The following is an 18,252-nucleotide window of genomic DNA, read 5'->3' as shown; positions in this document are numbered from 1 at the left end:
AGCACCATGGCATACACCCATACCCAACACACTCACCTCTGTGTGACCTATATTCTCAGAAAACAGAAAATGAAGTGGAACTGCTTAAATGCTGATATAACCAGTAATTCCCATGAAAAGGTCCTTGGAGGAATGCCAAGGAAGCACACAGTGGCATTATCTCTGCTTTGTTTAGATTAATATCACTGCCTGCGGTAGCTCTGCCATGCTGCAACTTGAGATGGACCCAGACAAAGAGTGTCAAATCCACAGGCATGACGTAGGATCCAGTTCTGCTGAAACAGGACACTCTGACAGCAGCTAGCTCTCAGTAGTTTGGTACTGAACAACAGAGAGCAGTTTTCTAGTTGATTTGCGGACACTATTATCATTTTGATTTTTTTTTTTTTTAGTCAAACATTATTGTAGAATTCAGTGGTATTTTTTAAAGGAAATGACAGCTGAGTGTTTTGTCTGATGGTCAACCTTCAGTCAGCTAACTAGGACTTGTGTTTTGTATTTTTTCTTTAGAGGTGCAGAGGATCAAGCTCCTAACACCATGGATATGGACACGCAGCCACAAGGACAGCAAGCAGCCGTGCCAGTGTTTCAACCCCAGGTACCATCCACACACAGACACACATGAACACTGACAACCAGGGTTGTGAAGTATGATGACACATGAAGTGAGAACGTGAAAACAGTCAGTGGCCAGATATTTTGTCAGACCCTTCATGCTAAGGTAGCTATTGGCTTTTTAAAGCTCTGATCATTTTAGGCCATTGAGAGCAAGTCTGCTATATGACAGCGTTAGATCCATAGGGTTGTTGCAACAGGATGAGCTATGTTGATTTTTCAGATACACGTCACTGTAATAGCCTAACGCAGATGCAATGAAGTCAATTTATGCATAAACAGTTTCTCAATGTAGTCTTTTAAAAATTTACTTTTTCAAAATGTTATTCACATGGTCCAGCCCTGTTATGTTTCTATTGCAGTAAATCCTTTATCACGGTCATGTCACATTTTATCCTATCATTTAGTGAGTGATTTTATTAATTCATTATTATTTTCTAAGATCCCCTCTACATATGCATTAAGGCATACATCAATTTTTTGTAATGTGTCTGACATGTTTTTTGCAGAAAGGAAAGTATAATCACCGCATTAAAATCCTGAAAATGGCACCTACTCCTTCTCCTTCAGTAAAAATTCCAGAATATATGAATATGCAAATATTCTTCACTTCACAAGTTTAACGGCTGAACACATGATGGCTCCTACTTCACTGTAAAGCCTGTTGTCAGTGTATGTGCACTGAAGGCTTCAGGTCTCCACATTACACTTCTGCAGGCTGAATATTGTACCAGGATTGGCTGCTAAACTATTTGTGATGACACACGTCATGCTCGTAGGCCCGCCTCTTCAGCCCTGCAGTGTCAAACTCCGCACATTCTGTACATCTTTTTACACATGAAGCTCAAACAGGAAAAGGGAGAAATTCACATTTTTGACTTGAAGGTGACTTCAAATTTAATGAGGATTGTGGCAGTACAAATTGTTTCCCTGTAGGCGTGGTTACTATTCATATTAGAACTAGTACCGGTACCAGTACCTGGAATTTGGAGCTGGCGCCCAACAGTACTTAACAAAATGATTCATTTCAATTGTGAAACATCTTAGTTTCAATATTGTTACTATTTAGAACATTTTGTTATTTATTTAGAACATTTTCCACACAAAATAAATCCCCCTCTCTACTTCCCTTTCCCTTCCCAAACCTGTCCCTATAACCTTCAGCCTGTCAGCCTGTCACCAGGGAAAAGCATGAGATGCTGTTGTGTGTGTCTCGTGTGACAATGTTGTTGTTGTCGTCACTACTGCAGTGCTTGCATACTGTATATTTCCCCATAAACAGTATGCAATTCACGTACTTTTGGGTTTTGGTCATGCTAAAAAATGTCACATACTGTTTTAACATACTAAGCAGCACATTGGTAAGGAATTTTGGGTGCAGCCAGTGGCTAATTGTTGGCTAACGCTACTAAAACTGCGAAGCTAACGTCAACCAAGACAGCGAGCGAGCCCAGTTATTCATCTAGCTAATTACCTGAGGATGTCGATGAAGTCGTCGATGTCTGGCTTAAAGTTTCGTCGCCCGTCGAGGGTTCACCTTCTTCGGCACTGGCTGCAGGCATGCTAACATTAGCTGTGGCTGCAGTTGGGGACTCGGCTTTCAGGCTATCAAACACACAGCTTTACATCTCACATTGCAGAAATTGGACCAGTGTTGTCTGTGTCGAATTTTATAAAGTGTAGCCACACTTAATGGCTGTCTGTGGCTTCAACAAGCTGCAGGGGTGACGTAGTCTCTCTCTCTCTCTTACTCTCTAAGTCACACTCTCAGATGTGATCTCAGGTACTGAAATTTGTTACTGTAGTAACGACATAATTCAATGCAAAACAGCAGCTCTGCTTTATCTTCTCATGTAATGTTTCATTATTTTAATTGAGAAGGGAGTCGTATTTAATAATTAGTGTGATGTAATCCATTTATCCATTCATTGCAAGCATAATGCCTACCAGATTACCAGCTCCTGCACATTTTGAACTGTAAATATTCTGTATTACACTTTTTTTCTCTGCGTCGATCAAGTTGTGCTTGCAGTCTGAGCATCCTTCAGACCACTGTAGCCTGTGTGTGAGATAGACAGAAGTGGATGAATGTTGAGTTGTTTCTATTGATCAGAGCTCTGGAGGCTGGCAGAGCTTGGCCTCCCTGCATGCCTCTCTTGGTTCGATACAACTCAGGTTTGCTCTGTGCAGGGCTGGTCATTGTTGGATTTTAATACCGCCCTCCAACATCAGGCCCATTGATTTCTTTCCAGAAGGATGTTTTTGCCTCCATAACTATTGAATAGACTTTAAACAAAGAGAATCATCCATATGCCCCAGAGTAGATGTGGATTTTTTTTTTTTTTTTTTTCAGAAATAAACAACACTAAAAATAGGCCCGTACTCTCAGTTGTTGTTTTTCTTGCGTGTGCAAGGGCACTGCAACATTAACACCGGAATTGCCAAGGGGGTTAATTTATTCTAAGATGTGTAATTGTGAAATTAAGGATAAATTGGGTTGCTCACAGAAGAAAGTCAAATAAAAGCTCTAATGATTCATTTCACAATTTCACTTAGGCAACCCCCCACGCATTCGCACACAGACACTCGATCTTCCACTGATCTCCCAACAGTTGATTTTGTGTTATTGTTCACGCTTAATTATTTCTCTCTCTGTTTTTCAATCTATTTCCAGCAGTTTACATCAGTGTTAATTCCAGGCCCACTTTTTGTGCTTAACTTATCCGTAGCACAGTGAACTTTCTATGTTGCATCATGTTTTTCCACTCTCACAGAGCACGTCTGAGCTGATTTCACATTTAGTGGGAGATGGAGAGAGAGAGAGTCAGTTCGAGTATGTAGATGGCTGTCTAACCAGCATCCAGATGGGTGTCTTTCAACAAGTCCTGTATCTGTTTCACACTTTCCCAAGGTTCAGTCTGCACGGTAGCACAGGGGGGGAAAAAACCCACCAGCCTCCTCCTGAAGAAATCTGAATTGTATATCTGATGAGGGATATTCTGTATCGCTTGCAATATCATTTCTCTTGGTCCCGGAGGTATGATGCATATGCATTAGGTAAACGAGATGAGCTGGTAAGATGTGCATTTTTAATGGCGCATTTGCTCTTTGAGTGAGTGGGAGGGTTGGTGAGGAGGCTCCCTCAGATCAGATTTTGATAGTCACTGCAGACTTTGACAGACACGGATCTGTCTGTAAGCGCTGAGACAAGGCGGTGCAGTTGTGGAGCAGATTGAGAGGAGAGGAATGAGAAGCACCTGTGGGGTGAATCTTGCCGGTTTGACTGCCTGGCTGGCTCACTGGCTGGCTGGCTGAGGATGAATATTGCATGGTGCCGTGCTCAAGGGGGTAGGTGACTGGTGAGGGTGGGAATGGGCCCCCCTGCCTGCCAGTTGCTGTCTCTGTCTCCTCTTGTATCCCTGCCTGTCTCTCTTGGAGACCACATCAACAGTAACCCGTTTTCATGGAGATACTAAGTCCAAACTAAAATGCTTTAACAGCAAGAAAACAAATGACAAAATCTCTTCTTCTTTTTCTTTTGGTCGGCAAGCAACAAAATATTTATCATGGGTCACCCTGATGGTCTTGGGGTTAAGGCTCTGACTATGACCTGCGTTGTTCAGAGTTTACATCTGTCCTTGTGTGTAATTTCCCATCTTTTCTTCCGTCATTTCCTCTCATTCTTCTACGGTTGGCTAACCGCATTTTCCCCATCCACAGCAAAATATGTGGCCACAGGTGTATAAAATGCTGGTTCAGTGTGGACAGCGTTCTTGAATGTAGCTGGCTAAGTATGGACATTTCTCTCTCTCTCTTTCTGCATCCCTCTCTGTATCTCTCCTGCCGCCGCTGGCCTTTCTGTGGCAGCCGTTGGCACTGCTGGGCTGTCACATCACACCCTCTCCCCTCTGCTGCTTGTCTCCCCCCCACCCCCCTCTCCCTCTCCCTGTCTTCCGCATTCCCTCTTCCACTCTCCATGTGTCTTGTCAGTTGTGTTTGGCAATGGTGTCATTATTGGGCAGGCCAAATCACACTTCCTCCGATGAGCTGTCTGTCTGCTCTCCCTCTGTCTCTCGCTCTCGCTCTCTCTCTCGCTCTCTCTCTCTCTCTCTCTCTTTCTCTCTCTTTCAATCCTCCTGCTAGTGAGTTGCCCATGGCGGTTGCATGTCACCTTTATACCCAAGACACGCTGTCCCTCACAGACATTACCCATAATACCTTGCACGGCTGCCACTTAATCTCCATTCCCTACGGCTTGTCCCCATCACCAACCAGACTGATGTGAGTTAAAAGAGTAAGTGCGCCACATGGCACGCCTCGGAAATGTAAGCCAAGAAAGAGATGAAGAAAGTCTGTAATATGAAGATCAGAATTTAGAAAGCGATGGTAATAATGAATGAGGCGAACACTTTTTTTTCTCTCAGCCTTTATTTATAGTATAGGCCTGGAGTAAGTGATCATTTCTGACATTTGACATGTGATACCTCTGCTGATACAGTTGTTTGTATTGGCCAGCATTGGAGTATCTGTTTTTAGTGTTTTTTTTTCCACTTAAGATTTATATGTGAAGGATAAATGTTAAAAAGTGATTATTGATTGAATTTTTTTTTTTGTAAATAAGATACACAAGACCAAATGTCCAATAGGCAATCATTCGTCTTCAGCCTCTACCATTGTATTTAACATACACAAGAACCATCAAGTTTAGATCTGTATAAGCAGTAGTCTGTGTAACTCCTTCCTCCCAGTTTTGTGCACACACTGACCCTTGCATCATTCAGGGACAGTCCTCTGTGATGTCCCTATGTGTGTGTGTGTGTGTGTGTGTGTGTGTGTGTGTGTGTGTGTATATGTCTGTCTGTCTGTGTCTGTGTCTGTGTCTGTGTGTCTGTGTGTATGTCAGGGCCTTGTGTTTCAGCTAGGAGCTCCTGATTGTGTGACACCCGTGTGCGGCAGATGAGACGGCCTGTCAGTCAGCTTTGGCCTGGCTGCCCTTTGAAGGCCAGGCCAGGGGGCGAAGAGGTGCCGCAAATGGCCTGTGAAGTTTACATACACTGCCCACTGCTAAACAGATTAGCTCTAATGAAGTGTCTAATGCCGGGGCCGCTGGCTGACATAATCCTGCCTGGCAGCCCGGCCCCTTGGCTGCCAAAAAAGCCGCCCTCCCTCCAGCCCTCTCTTCCGCCCTCGCACGGCCTCTGCTGCCACCCAGGGCGACTCCACATGGGGAGGTGCCCACTGTTAATCATGCCGGACAGTGTGCGATCTGACATGCAAATGTAGGTCATTGCATATGTAAATGTGTGATTACGGGGCTGGCATGCCAGGACACATTAGCAAGACTGTGCTCTCAGCAGGCGGTTGTCACAGCGCTTTAGAGGCTCATGCTAACATTTGTCAAGCTACCACGCAGCGAATGAAAGCAATGCCCTCTTGTCCTCTCTCTCTCTCTCTCTCTCTCTCTCCCTCTTTCTTTCTTTCTCTCTCTCTCTACACACACACACACACACACACACACACACACACACACACACACGTGAATTGTGAATTTCCCTTGGGAATGAATAAAGTATCTATCTATCTATATCTCTCTCTCTCTCTCTCTCTCTCTCTCTCTCTCTATATATATATATATATATATATATATATGTATGTATATATACACACACACACCTCAAACCTTTGCACAAATACTTCTGTCACCATTATGACAAGTCATTGCACGGTATGGCCACACTTTCAATCTGACACACCTTGTCGATATTTGCGTTGTGCCTCCTTCTATCCAAGTTCATTAGGACAATATGTTGCCATTGTTAAAGCATTCAGTGGTCACTGTACGTAAAGAGCTGTAGCAGCTTTTTTTAGATCGGCTGTATTTTTGAACACTGGTTTGTGGACCAGTGTGTCATGCTTTCTGTCAGTGACTGTCAGACAGCTCGGGATGATGTTCGTGTCATGCTGAAAAATGTACACACCTCATCAGTGTTAAGTGTTAATTGGACAGGGCATCTAATTGGCTCACGCCTCTTTCTTTGGCTGTCAGCTTTAAACTTTAAATAACAATGAAATGTCCCCCCTGCCCCCCTCCCCCCAGGATGAACAATCCTGTTTTGAGTTGTGCTTCCCTTCACTGACTATGTGTTTGTCTTTGTATTTGTTAATAAAGTTATTGGGTTAATCTTTGCCAGACATTGTTCAGTCCACGGGTTAATTTTGTCAGCATATAGATAATTAACTGAGTGTTGTCAACATGAAACATAAAGGCTTCTGCTGCCTTAAATACAATATGAAGCACGATCTTATAGTTGACCACTAATGCTGAAACAAATAGTTTTTTTATTTGAGTGATTCCAGCAGCTCAACTTATTTGCTGCCTTTCTCTGTTATATATCACAGTGAACTGAATATTCTTCAGTTTACTATTGACCGGACCAAACAGGCAATTTGAAGATGTTTTCTGACATTTTAGAGACATTAAGTTGATTGATTTACTAAAAATAATTGTTAGTTGCAGCCCTGCTAATCACACAGCTAGACTTGGGTCAGGTGTTTGAGTTTTCTCTATTTTCGTTGTCTTTAATTGTTAATTTTTTGCCAAATTAAAATCTCATTGTCTTTCTTTGCAATGACAAGGCACTATAGGGAATCCTGCATCGCCTCTGGTCTGTACTCTAGTAACTCCATCAAAGTGCAAAACGCAAGTGAAGCCATTTGACAGAGTTACCATGAGTGTGATGACAGTCCCCTCCTGTGTATGTTAGTGCACAGGAGGGGCACATTTTTAACCTTCTCCCCCTCCTCGTCTTCCTTCCCTCTGTCCTAAGTCGCTTGCCCCTAAGCTGCTCCCACCGCCACAATGGCAGAAGCGCTGGTGACATGTGGCATTCTGATATCTGTCACCTTCTGTTTGCTCCCGCCGACGCCTTGTACAAGTTTACCAAAAGGCTGGAAAGGTCACACAGCCTGCTCTGTGCTATTTTTCACACATCATATCCAAAGGGCTCATTGTGGTTTATTTTTGAGTGGGGTATTTTTTTTTTCTTGTAATTGTGGAAGGTGAGTGTCTCAGCCTGCACAGCCAATCGTGATGAGGAGAGGCGAGGAGTCCTTTAGTCTGTGGCCCAGTGCCAGTCAGTGATATAACTTGGCAGACAAAGGAAGGAAGAAGACTCCTGTGAACTTAAAAACCATTTCAGATGGAATGATAAGATGCCTGTGTTTATGTAATAGTATTATTTATCCAGCCCGGTCAGGGAATAGTTTTTTAACCTCTTCTTCAGGGAGGTCTCTGTGCTTTTTTAACCAGAAAACAGCACCAATGATGGGGTGATTCATTTGTTGATAAAAAGCATAATGCCGTCATGCTGTCTTTAAAACAGTAATCACGTAACATGTTGACTTGCAACTTGTGAGTTAACACTTTCGAACTGATTGGGAAAAACATCTGCACTCTAGATGCTCCTTTGTTAGTTATGTAAATAGCAGAAAACAAGGACTTTCCTCTGTCTATAGGCCTTAGTGAGATGACGTGGTGCTGCAGTTAAGCGTGTGCACATTCCTCAAGACCTCTCACAGCGTGACACATCAGCCTAATGCCAGTCAAATCATCAACAGCCTAGAGCAGCCTCTCAGCAAAACAAACTACAGAAGCTGGGGCCTTACCACAGTTTCACCCGAATCCTTCAGCCCTCATCCTTTCCTCTTTCAGCATTGTGGAGATGGTTCAATTCATTGGTAAATACATGGCTACTGCTGCAAAATCTCTGTATTTGGAGTTTTGTGTTTTTTTTCCCCTCATAATATGTGTGTGTGCATATACTGTGCATGTGTGTTCACAAATGAATTTCTTTTTCTTTCAGAAACCATTGCAACCAGATATGGGCCATAACTCGCTGGCAAACTTTCAGATTGAGAAGAAGATTGGACGTGGCCAGTTCAGCGAGGTGTACCGGGCGAGGTACCTGTTAGACAACACGTCGGTGGCCCTGAAGAAAGTCCAGGTAAGACGCAGTACTATCACTTTGCATAGTGAACCGTTGAACTGTTCAGCTTTTACTGTAGTGGAAAGCCATGAAGCCACATAATGGTGTTTTTAATACACAAGCACAAGTTGATAAACTTCTGAAAATTGCAAGTGTAGTGAGGTACCATTACCACATTCACACACTTAAGCATGCATGCAAATTATTTAGATGTTTGTCATGGTTAAGACTGTGTAGGGCAAGCTTATCTACCGTCACAGTATGACTCAGTTCTCTTGCTGAATGTGTACAGTGCACACACACACCTGCACATACATACAGTATTCACTGACTTATACAAGCATACACACCACCAGGAGGCTATGATGCTTTGGTTGAACATGTATACACACATGCATGCGCACACACACACACGCGCACACACACACACACACACACCTTACACAAGGATGTGTGCGTGTTACTTAGATGTGAAACACCTGTAGTCACTCTAACGCCACCCTCTAGATAACAGCAACCATGTTTTCTGTTTAGTGTTTTTTTTCTATTTTCTCTACATCTCTCCATCTTACCATTTCTTGAATATGTCATAACACCCCGCTCTGTCCTCTCTCTCTCTCCCCTTTTGATCTCTTGATAGATATTCGACTTGATGGATGCCAAAGCTAGGCAAGATTGCATCAAAGAGATAGATCTCCTTAAGGTAAAAAAACCAGAGAAGAGGGAGACGGCGTCATGCGCTGCGCTCTGTTCTCTTAAGGTGCCTCAGCTGAGACCTTCCACCACAGGAAAACAATTGATCTGCACCAGACAGCTTGGATTTGTGTGTTGGTGTGTGGGCACATGCACGTGTGCGCACGCTTCCTTGCATGGTTATGAATGCAAAGGGGTGTTTGTGCACACAAGTGAGAATATGAATGAGTGTGTGTGACTGTACAGTACATGTGTATTACTGTCTCCTTATGCCTCTGAGCTGTGTGTGTGCGTGTGCGTGCGTGTGTGCGTGCGTGCAGGGGTGCACCTGTGTTACATTCCTCCAGGCTCACATTGACTCTCTTTTTTAAAATGCCAAAACTATTGTTTTTTATCTTTTTGTAATATTTAGAGCCGGGCAACAGTGCATCAGCATGGAAATTTCTCCTTCATGTGTCTCTTGATGTTTTCCCTCCTCCCTTTCCTCATTCTTGCTTTACTTTTCTTTTTTTTTCCCCGATGAAGTGGTTTCATTTATCAAACTGCCATAAACATGTCAGCTGAGTTGCTCTCAAATACTAATGAACAAACTAATGACAGCTTCAATATCTCCCTCTGTCTGCAAGATCCTAAATGTGTGCCGGAGTTGTGTGTGTTTTGATTGTGTGCGTGTGTGCATTCATGCATTCCTGGTAGTGTTTCCCTCCATATATAAAGGCTTTCTGTGCATGTGTGTGCACTGCAGGCAGTTTGTGCACATACGCACACTCACACATACACATTAGGGAAAGAAAACAAAACCAATTAGTTTGTTTCAAACACATCAGTGAAGCTCCTGGGGCTCTTTGGGCCAATCAAAGACAACGATACTCAGATGCAGGCGAGACCCTGTAGAGAGCTGTAATCTGACTATCAGATCATTGACTTGATGGCACAAGACAGCGGGGCTTGCCAGGATCTCTATCTCTGACCTCCTGAAGGGGGTCAGGGCAGGGTTAAATGTCACACTCAGGTGACTGTGTTTCTCATTCCATCTCCCACATTTCCTTTATTTCTCTCTTGATATCTGAATCTACCTTTTTTTCTGTCCTTTCTCTTCTGTTTATTTCTGTCTATTCTGTCTATACCTTATTCACCCATTTGCGATGTCGTTCCATCCGTCCCCCATTCTCTCCTTCTCCTTGCTCTTCCCTCCAACCCCACCCCAGAGCTTTTTGTTCCCTTCTTTTCATCCTGTAAGATGATTGCTAGTGAACATGGAAGTTATGCCCGGCCCTGCGCTGCCCAGCCAGCCTGATAATAAAGGGCTGAGTGTGAGAGAGAGACAGTCCTTCTGCCTTATCCCCCACTAGACAGGCCAACAGGAGACACAGCCAAATCAGAATAATGAGAGGCACACTGGCATGGACCGACTGGAATGACACACATACTGGCGTGTGATCCCACACACGCACACACACTCAGTCATGGCCTTTCAGCAGCCTGCCTATTTGTTTGTTTGTCTGTCTGTGTTTGTGTCTGCTCATTCATCTGTATTTTCCTGTTCTGGCATGATGATTTCGACTTGAGAACCTCACTTCTCACTCGGTCCTTTTGTCTAAATCCTCGCTGATAGGACTGTTGGTTGCCGAAATGGCCTGCTCCCTGCCAATCTGCTAGCTTCACCATTCTTGAAATCCCACAGCTGTGTGTTCTTCTCGCTTGTGGTTACTATTGAGTCTGGACTGTATTTTGAAGACTAATGATCTGCCCTAATCAGCAGTGAAAAGCTGTAATGATATCTGTGTCTTTGCGTCTCTGACTTATGTGTGTCTGCGCTTGTGTGTGTGTGTGTGTGTGTGTGTGTGTGTGTGTGTGTGTGTGTGTGTGTGTGTGCGTGCGCGGATTCTACATCTAATTAGATCATACCAGCAATTTACTGGCAGAGAACTGGCAGCAACCAGCTTCATTTAACCTGATGCACACACTAAAAATTTAGGTGTCTTTTTGAGCAATATATTTCTTTTGCACATTTAGTACATATTTTGTATCTTTTCTAATGGACAAACAACCCAGAACCCAGAATACAATTTCTGCTCATTTTCTGATTCAGTGAATTGAAAAATGTCAGTATGTTGTGCAACACAAGGCATTCATTTCTGCTGGAGAGGGACAAGCTGCTTTTACTTAATCTTTCTCACTCGATGTACACCGTCCAAATCTTTCTTTTTACAATGATTGGTGTTCATATTCCTTGCTATAAGCATGTAGTTCTCTGTATAAACACTGTAACCTAATTTTATTCTAATGGTTAATTTTCTCCCATCAGATTGCATTAGTCAGTGTCTTGTTCATCTTAGAAAAAACATCCTTTCACTAAATATATCACATAGTCGTGCATGATTAAGTAATTACACACACTGGTGTGTAATTACATAATCATGCAAGACTCTATGTGATGCTTCCCGATGAATCATTGTTGTATTGCAGTAGGCTCCCATCCATCATTTATATAAACATCTGCATGTGAACATATCTCTTTATTTCTTTGTATCCTCCGCCTGAGGTTCAATTTGTGGAAGAGGAGTGGGTTGGGGCAGGCGTAGGGGGGGACTTGTCATCACTCCCTGGCTGTGCTACAGTGTGGAGCTGTGCAGAACTGCCACTCTGAGCCAAAAATACATCTGGCAAGAGAGAACAAGGGAGGGAGAAGGAAAGATGGAGACATGAGGAAGGGAAAGAGAGAACGAATGAGAAAGGGGATTGTGGAGGGATGCAGAGATGGAGTGGAGAGTGTAGTGTTGCGTAGTGTACTGTACTGAGCTCTCCCTTCCCCTCTTCTCGGCATCATCCGGAGCATGAACATTTCTTTAATCACAGCAGAGAAAGCAGAGCGGAGCCGAGTGGAGGACGCGTGTCACACTGCTCCGTCTGCTTGCATCAACCCCCCCCCCCCCCCAAAAAAAAAAACATTCCCATGCCACACATCACCAATCACCATCTCTCCCTTTTCCCTCGCCCCTTTCTCTAACTCTGCTCACCTTTTCTCTCTCCTGCTTTTTTTTTTTCTTCCTCACCTTTGTTCTCTCTCCCTACCTTCACCCCACCCTGTCTCCATCATTCCTTTTGCTTGTCTGTGTCACTGTGTCATTTGTTTCTCTCCCTTCATTGCGCCTCCCTCCCACCCTCCCCCTTTTCTCTTCTTGCTCTGGATGCATGGAGACTTTTTGTTTACTACAGGGAACGCTGTTCCTACCTTATTGACCAACCAACAGGAAGGAATCTCAGCCAGAGATGAGCCTGGGATGCTTGTTTTTCTGACTGCCAGCCATGTCAGCCTGTCAGGCATGCGTGCATGCGTGTGTGCATGCGTGTGTGCATGTGTGTGTGCGTGCGTGCGTGCGTGCGTGTGTGTGTGTGTGTGTGTGTGTCTAACACATGGGTAGTTGTCATCACAGACAGAGGGGTTGTTGTGACATGTCACCTAGCTTTGTCATTCTGGAGGACAAACCCGTCTCATTAGGTCCCCACTTATCAAATATGGATTCCTAATATGGATTCAATTGTTTCGCTTTGGTGGTGAAAGTACAGTGAATTACATAGCTCGTAACATGAACGTCTGTTATTTATCAGCTGATAGGGTTGTTTTGATATAAATTGCACAGGTTTGCAACAAGAAGCTACTGTCTGTAGCTTCTTGGAGCAATGATTTTCACTCTTGGATTAGCTCTTAGTGCAAGTGTCATCAACATGTCTTCTGTTTAATTTTTCTTTCAATCTGCATGACATATTTTTTTTTCTCCCACAGCAATTGAACCATCCCAATGTGATAAAGTACCATGCGTCTTTTATTGAAGACAATGAGCTGAACATAGTCCTAGAGCTAGCGGATGCAGGGGACCTCTCACGTATGATCAAGGTAAGGAAGTCTGCACAACACCTATGAGCGATCACTCAGGGACTGTCCAGATAGAGTAAAAAATCCATTTTTTACTCTATCTGGACACCATATCTCACATTTGGTGTCAAAAGAAATGCTAGCATGAATTCAACAAACTGCTGACATGGCTTTTTAGAACAAAAGGAACGGTGGCAGGAGGTCTGTGGTTTGTGGTTGTTAGAAAATTTTGACTACCTGGACACTGAGTCAATCTGAATCATACATTTCAAATTGAAACCAAAAACCAACTAATACAATGCCTCCTGCGACCCCCTTGAATCTTTAATCTCAGTGGTCTATGTTGGGGTTTGCCTAGACTGTGAAAGGGAAGTAGTTAAAAATCAAGCAATGACTAATGATCATAAAGTTCCAGCATGTGTTGTATGTAAGGGATGTTTGAACTAATACTGATCATGACTTATCTGGCTTTAATGCTGGGTTTTACCTCACATCGTCTACATATTTAATCTTGAGGTCAGCCACAAAAGCTGTCATTTGTGCTAACATTTTAATGAGTTTGATAAACTTGAAGTTTGCATTTTTTTTCCACGTGTACATTGTTATGTTTTGCCTCAATACTGGTCATTTGTAATGCAAAAAAGTCCAGCAGCCCAGCTTTTCATCTTGGCTAGGTTTCTCCAGAAAAGATATGTTGTAATTTAAGTGGTTTTAACCAGTAAAATCAACATTGAGTCAAAATAGAAGGAAATGTATACTAGAATATAACAATAAGTATAATAATGTGTGGCTTAGAGCCACATGGATGTGTCAGGTTGACCGTGTCTTAAACCTAGATCAACAAGGTTTTCTGTCGCGACATGTTGCTGTTGAAATTGGAACAGAAGAAGGCACAAGGTTGCTCAAAAGTGGTAGCAATAACATCCCGGGCCTACCCTGTTATTCGTGTTTGAGTTAGACCAAACCCCCAGTTATTATAAAAACCTGCCAGTATAGCAAATTAGTGGTGTGCATGTAAAAAGGCTGGTCTTCTCCCATGCATAAATGATGCCGCAGCGTTGTATCGGCACTGCTCGACAAGCTGTTTGCAGTCATACTCAGCAGCTCCACATCCGCACAGTTCTACACAGCAAATTAGGAGAGGCGAGGATTAGCGGTACAAGAGAGTGAACATGGCAGGCTCGGCACACACACACACACACACTCACGCACACACACACACACACCAGTGATATATATCCAGTACACACACACACACTGAATACATACATATGTTATACTGTGTAAGCAAAGACTGTGCAGACACAACCATGGAGCACACACTCACGCAAATGTTCAGAGATGCACTTTACAAAGACATATCATGGCAGCCTGAAGAGGTAAGATAACAAACCGCTGAGCGTCACTGCTATCTTAGCTAAGCTACGGAGGATGCTGGGAGCATTCAGACTATGTCATCTCCTTATGGCTGCTGACAACATACAGTCTTACAGACAAGTACACGCCTCTCCTCTGCGCCATTTGTCTCCTGCGCCGTTCTAAATGATTTGTTTTTTCTAATGTAACAGTGGCAGTCCGGAGGTGCGTGCCATATATTAGCCCCCCTCCTCGGGCAGTAATGTGAAGTAAACACATTCGTACAGTGTGCCATATGTAAAACAGAACCCCCCGATGCATGAATTTAACATTTTTTATTCTTTTTGATTTCTCGTCCTCCACACTGCTCTCTCCTCCTTTCTCTCTCCCTCCCTCATTCTCTATTACGCTCTCTCTGACCATCTCAGAATTCAAATGAAATCAAATGGTCCTTGATTTGCATGCACTTACAGAATATTGCATGTGCAGTGTTTGCTATTAAAGGCATGGAGAAGAGGGTGGTGGTGGTGTTGGTGGGCGTCTATGTGCTCCCCCATTGACATCAAACAGTCCTCTGATATGGAAATGGGAGGGCAAGGGAAGAATGGCTTCTCACTAAGGCTTTGTTTGGATGTAGGCCAAGGTCTATCCCTCCCTCCCTCCATCTATCTATCTTTCTCTATCCCTCTCTTCCTCTCACAACTTCCATCATTTTCTGTATCTTTTACCATCACCGACAACCGGTTCTTTTACTTTCTTCCATTGTGCTATTATTTGCTGTCTCCCCATCCATCTCCTCTCTCTTTCTTCGCTCTCTTTCCATTTGTCTCAGTGTTTATTAGGGTTATGGACCAGTAATTTTAACAGCCCTGTCTTTTCTCCTCCTTGACCCCTGACCTCACTAAAGATGACAGGTTATTCTGTTTCTACAGAAGATAATCCTGCTTCCTATATATACAACCCTAATGTGCTTCCATAAATATTGTAGCCTCATTAAGAGAGCACACTGAAGACAGACGGGAAAGGTTGGAACAGGAAAAGTATACAGTAGATTCTGCACAAGGACCCTGCGTATCTTCCAGAAGACACCATCACTCACACTTTCTGGATAGACACATGCAAACGGACACACAGATATATGATGGACAAAATAATAGGAATACCTTAAAGTACAATAAAGCTCGGCTTTAGTAAATTTGTTGAACCTAGTCATGTTCTTGTGTTTTTGAGACTGTCATAGCTTGTGATTCAGCCTGATAGTCAGAGTTTGCAGTTTGAAGTGTTGCTGAGCAGATTTTTCATTGTGGGTGAGATCATGCCTGTGACCACTGTTCTTATTTAGTTCTTAATTTAGTTTTCCTGTCTGTGACACATTATCATCATTTTTCAGAGAAGCCGTTCTAATAAATTGTAAGCCAGTTCCTTTACTGATGCATAAATATGAATGTACAGGTGGTATGTAAAATGTACGTACATACAGTACAAACATACACTGTGTTTCAGGACAAATATCCTAGAATACAGTGTAAAATATCATCATGGATGCTTCTCCTTCACTTCATTATTGTTTTAAGGTCTGATTCATCTAGTTGCTTCCCTGTTGATGCCCTGAAAATGTTCAGTTATTGGACTGTTGCTCTTACTATAAGTTTTTCAAGGTAGGGTCTCTGCTAAATGCTTAAATTGTAATTGTCATGTGCAGGGCTCTCATTTAAGATGGCTAAAATCCAGGCTTTTCTGTCTTGCAAATGAAACCATGTGGACACCCCATAAAATCATGCTGGTAGCAAGACTTCTTAGTCTTACCCACTGCTGTTTGAGGAGGACTTGCTCACTTGTTGACTGTTCTCACTGTAGATCAATAAGACAGTTTTGCTTAAGTTGAAGCTCTGTCATCATTGTGGCTTTTCTGGGTATGGACCACACTCCTGATTATCCAGAACCACTCATTCAGCCCTCCAAATAAATAGTAAATAAAGTAAAAACAACTGGAACCATGGTGCCACTGAAAGCTGAACTCTACCTAACAAAAGAGCTGTGTGCCAGATGGGAGAGTTTGGAAGGTACCACAAATTTCTTCTCTCTGTTCCTGAGAATGCATGTGCTTTCCATTGTAGGCCATAGAGAAAATGAGACGGAGCTCGGTTAGGCAAGGGACAGACCGAGAGGAGAGTGGTCTGGGTTCGATTAACAGTGGAGTCAGAGCTGGGGACCGAGGCTGGGGATGGATGCTGTATAAACACTTACAGACATAAACACTTTGCTACCATCTTAAAGTTGTATTCCGTGCCACACAAGACCTTTTCCCACTCCTATTAAAATATTTTATTTGTTCCCTCTTTCAGGTATGCTAATGTTGCTTTGATTTTCTGATTCGGTGTGTGTGTGTGTGTGTGTGTGTGTGTGTGTGTTTCTGTGCTTGTGTGGGTGCTTGCGTTTACTTTACAGCACTTTAAGAAGCAGAGGAGGCTTATCCCAGAGAGGACAGTGTGGAAGTACTTTGTCCAGCTCTGCAGTGCGCTTGAACACATGCACTCCCGAAGAGTCATGCACAGAGGTAGCGTTGATGCACACACATACTGACCATTAAAATACTCGTACACACACATTTGGCTTATTTGTTCATTATAAGAAAATCTGTAGAATCCTGGATGAGAGCCACCATGAATGAACTAATGCAAAGTACATACTAGTTGAGTACAAATGCTGCAACTGCTCATGTATCATTTTTCATGCCCTAATAATGTTGTGACGTGTTAAAAGGAAGCGGTAGCATAAAAGCAATGGTTACTTATCCAGAGAATGAAGTTTGAACAAACCACAGATACAATTAATTATGTGCGTAAGAGAAACAAACTCTCACAGTCGCCTTTGAAAACACATTCTCCTCACCTTTGAAAAAAACTTTCATATGATCTAGCTTGCGTTTGTTTGTTTCATTTATTTCAGTGGTGAACTTGCAGAGACTTTAAATGACTTTGAAATGCTGAATCCTATGCAGTCACCAGCTCTGGACAAAGTCAGGACGACGCTTCATTGTAACTGATCCTTTCTGTCATGACGTCAGAGTAGTGCATGGATGTTGGAGGAGGAATCCTTGATATTGAGTGGCATACTTTCCTGTCCCACCAACAAAAATAATGCATGTTTGATCATGTTTGACAATGTTTGAAACATCCCAGGAGAGATGTGCATCTGCCCTCTTTCAACATGACTGTGATGAGAATCAGAGGGAGTGGAGTCCCATTGTCCAGTGGATGCTTGGCCGTACCAGAAGGCACTTAAACCTCCAGATAAAATGAGAGGTGGTCCTGAATGTACCAAAAACATGGATGATTACTGAGACAGTCTTTGCCTGCAACTGCATTTCGATACAACAGGAGCAAAACTTGTTGAGTTGTAGGCTGTGATGGATTATCTGTCTCAAAGAAGTTTTGAAGTCTCTGCAAGTTAATCTTTAATAGCATACTAAATAGAACTGCAACCAATCGATGTCTGGAAGGTGAGAAATCTTCTTAAGAAGTTGCTGTGTACTGCGACTTTCCTGCCTTCCATTTCCTAGTTAACAGAATAAAATGTACAATACTTCTAGTAAGTCCTTAAAAAACTGGAAAAAGGGAACATTAAGACTGACTTAATTTTATCCATTGTGGACGACCTTGTTGCATATGACAGAAGGCTTAAGTGTAGGTGTTAAAGAACACATAGACCAGAGAACACAGTGTT

The 18,252-nt window shown here is 43.0% G+C and overlaps 1 protein-coding gene across 1 annotated transcript in view; it reads left to right on the top strand.

Moving 5' to 3' along the window:
* Window positions 1–18,252, top strand: part of nek7 (NIMA-related kinase 7) — a 62,568-nt gene that overhangs the window by 22,200 nt on the left and 22,116 nt on the right. Inside the window, exons 2-6 of the mRNA XM_076727193.1 lie at window positions 511–598; window positions 8,478–8,618; window positions 9,241–9,303; window positions 13,081–13,191; window positions 16,975–17,083. Coding sequence (XP_076583308.1) covers window positions 539–598; window positions 8,478–8,618; window positions 9,241–9,303; window positions 13,081–13,191; window positions 16,975–17,083 — 484 coding nt within the window. The 5' untranslated portion in view covers window positions 511–538. The remainder of the gene's footprint in view (window positions 1–510; window positions 599–8,477; window positions 8,619–9,240; window positions 9,304–13,080; window positions 13,192–16,974; window positions 17,084–18,252) is intronic.

The sequence above is a fragment of the Chaetodon auriga genome, chromosome 3, assembly GCF_051107435.1.
Source record: "Chaetodon auriga isolate fChaAug3 chromosome 3, fChaAug3.hap1, whole genome shotgun sequence".
Classification (NCBI taxonomy): domain Eukaryota; kingdom Metazoa; phylum Chordata; class Actinopteri; order Chaetodontiformes; family Chaetodontidae; genus Chaetodon; species Chaetodon auriga.
Note: the sequence above shows the minus strand (reverse complement) of the source record. Positions and strands in the feature narration are given on the sequence as shown.